This window comes from Pteropus vampyrus, unplaced genomic scaffold (genome assembly GCF_000151845.1).
Source record: "Pteropus vampyrus isolate Shadow unplaced genomic scaffold, Pvam_2.0 Scaffold430, whole genome shotgun sequence".
NCBI classification, from domain to species: Eukaryota; Metazoa; Chordata; class Mammalia; order Chiroptera; family Pteropodidae; genus Pteropus; species Pteropus vampyrus.
This window is the reverse complement of record NW_011889211.1, coordinates 551,499-553,176: the sequence shown is the minus strand read 5'-3', so window position 1 is coordinate 553,176 and position 1,678 is coordinate 551,499. Positions and strand designations below refer to the sequence as shown.

The window sequence follows — 1,678 nt, the reverse complement described above, 5'->3', positions numbered from 1 at the left end:
CGGTCTTAGGTATTGAGTATGTCTTAAGAATTTTATGGGAAGGCGGGACGGAGTTAAGCTTCTTAACCTCCCCTGGACCCTGGGCCCACCTGGGGAACCTCGGAAGTGTACCTGATGCCCGAGGCGCAGGTCACACAGACTGATTCCATCATAGTGGAGACGCCAAGGTGTTTAAAAGCTTCCGTGGGGATTCTGACGCGTGTCCCAGGCTGAGGCCACTCAGAGGGCGGACAGGAGACAGACTTTTGTAATGGGCCGGGGGTCTCGCACGTGCAGCTGGCACTGTGGTCTTAGAATCGCGGCGAGATAAAGACTGGAGATTCTAGATTCGTCGTCTTAGATTGCTTCTGTGGGTGAATGCACAGCGTTCATGATTTCTCCTTCGGGTGTATGCCTTAGACTGTTACATATTTGTCTGTTTATTTACTCATTTACTAGGAATAGAACTTTTAGCCACTTTTGAAAGAGAGCTGACAAAACATGAAAGGAACCGTCAGGAGCTGGCCAACGCGGAGAAACTTTTTGATCTTCCAATTACAATGTACCCAGAGCTGATCAAAGCGCAGAAGGAAATGAGCGGCCTGAAGCAGATTTACGAGCTCTACCAAGACCTGAAGGTACGTGTCCCCACGGGCTCAGTCTCACCGAAGCGGTGCCAGCACTGTGGAGGCCCAGCGGGGCTTGGTGCCACAGTGACAGAGATGAGCCTGGGGCAGATGTCACAGAAACTGCCCGTTTGGCTCTTGGGAAGAGGTGATGGGGAGTGACCGCTAATGGGGACAGGGTTTCCATGTGGGGTGACGAGAAAGTTCTGGAACTCCATAGTGGTGATGGCGGCACGAAATGGAGAATGAACTTGATGCCACTGAACGACGCACTTAAAAATGGTTCAAAGGGTAGATGTTCTGTTACATGTATTTTAACACAATAAGAGAGGCATCCAAATGACATATTTGCTACTCCTAATGTTCCCCATGCAAATTCATTCATTCATTCATTCCTCCATTCATTCATTCACTCCTCCATCGATTCACTTAGTTCTTTACAGCCCCCTGCTATGCTGGCTGGAGAGCAGGGACGAGCTGCATCTACCCTAACCGCTCCTGCCCTTTCTGAGCCCCCAGAAGAGACCAACTCTATTAGTCTGGGTTCTCCGGAGAAGCAACCAATAGGAACCAAAGAGATTTATTATAAGGAATCGACTCACACAGTTACGGAGGCCGAGAAGGCCCGAGATCTGTGGTCAACACGCCGGAGACCCTGGATAGCTGGCGGCGGGGTCCTCATCTAAGCCTGAGCTCAGAGCTGAGAGGAGACTGACGTCCCCTCTCGCAGGCAGGCGCAGAGGGCGAGAATTCTCTCCCACGCAGCCTCGCTGTTCTGCCAGCCGCCCTCGGAGGGGAGGGCCGACCGCTTCGCTCAGGCCGCTGATTCAGACGCAGGTCTCACCCAGACGCCCCCTCACGGGCACGCCAGAGCAGTGCTTACCCAGACATCTGGGCACCCGTGGCCCAGGCGAGTCGACACATAAATTGACCATTCTGCTGATGCACGAACAAGTCACCACACTGCTGTGACATGACATAGAAACGAGGCGCACAGAGCACTGTGGGGCCCAGAGGCGGGAGGCGGTGGCTCGGGGAGGTGACCGTCCCACGTGGCCCTGAGTCAGGAGCAG

At 53.7% G+C, this 1,678-nt stretch overlaps 1 protein-coding gene across 1 annotated transcript in view; it reads left to right on the top strand.

Moving 5' to 3' along the window:
- Nucleotides 1-438: 438 nt before the first annotated feature.
- Nucleotides 439-1,678, top strand: part of LOC105306187 (dynein heavy chain 10, axonemal-like) — a gene marked incomplete at its 5' end in the record, with an annotated part of 76,770 nt that continues 75,530 nt past the window's right edge. Inside the window, one exon of the mRNA XM_023523893.1 lies at nucleotides 439-617. Within this exon, the coding sequence (XP_023379661.1) occupies nucleotides 439-617 (179 nt within the window). The remainder of the gene's footprint in view (nucleotides 618-1,678) is intronic.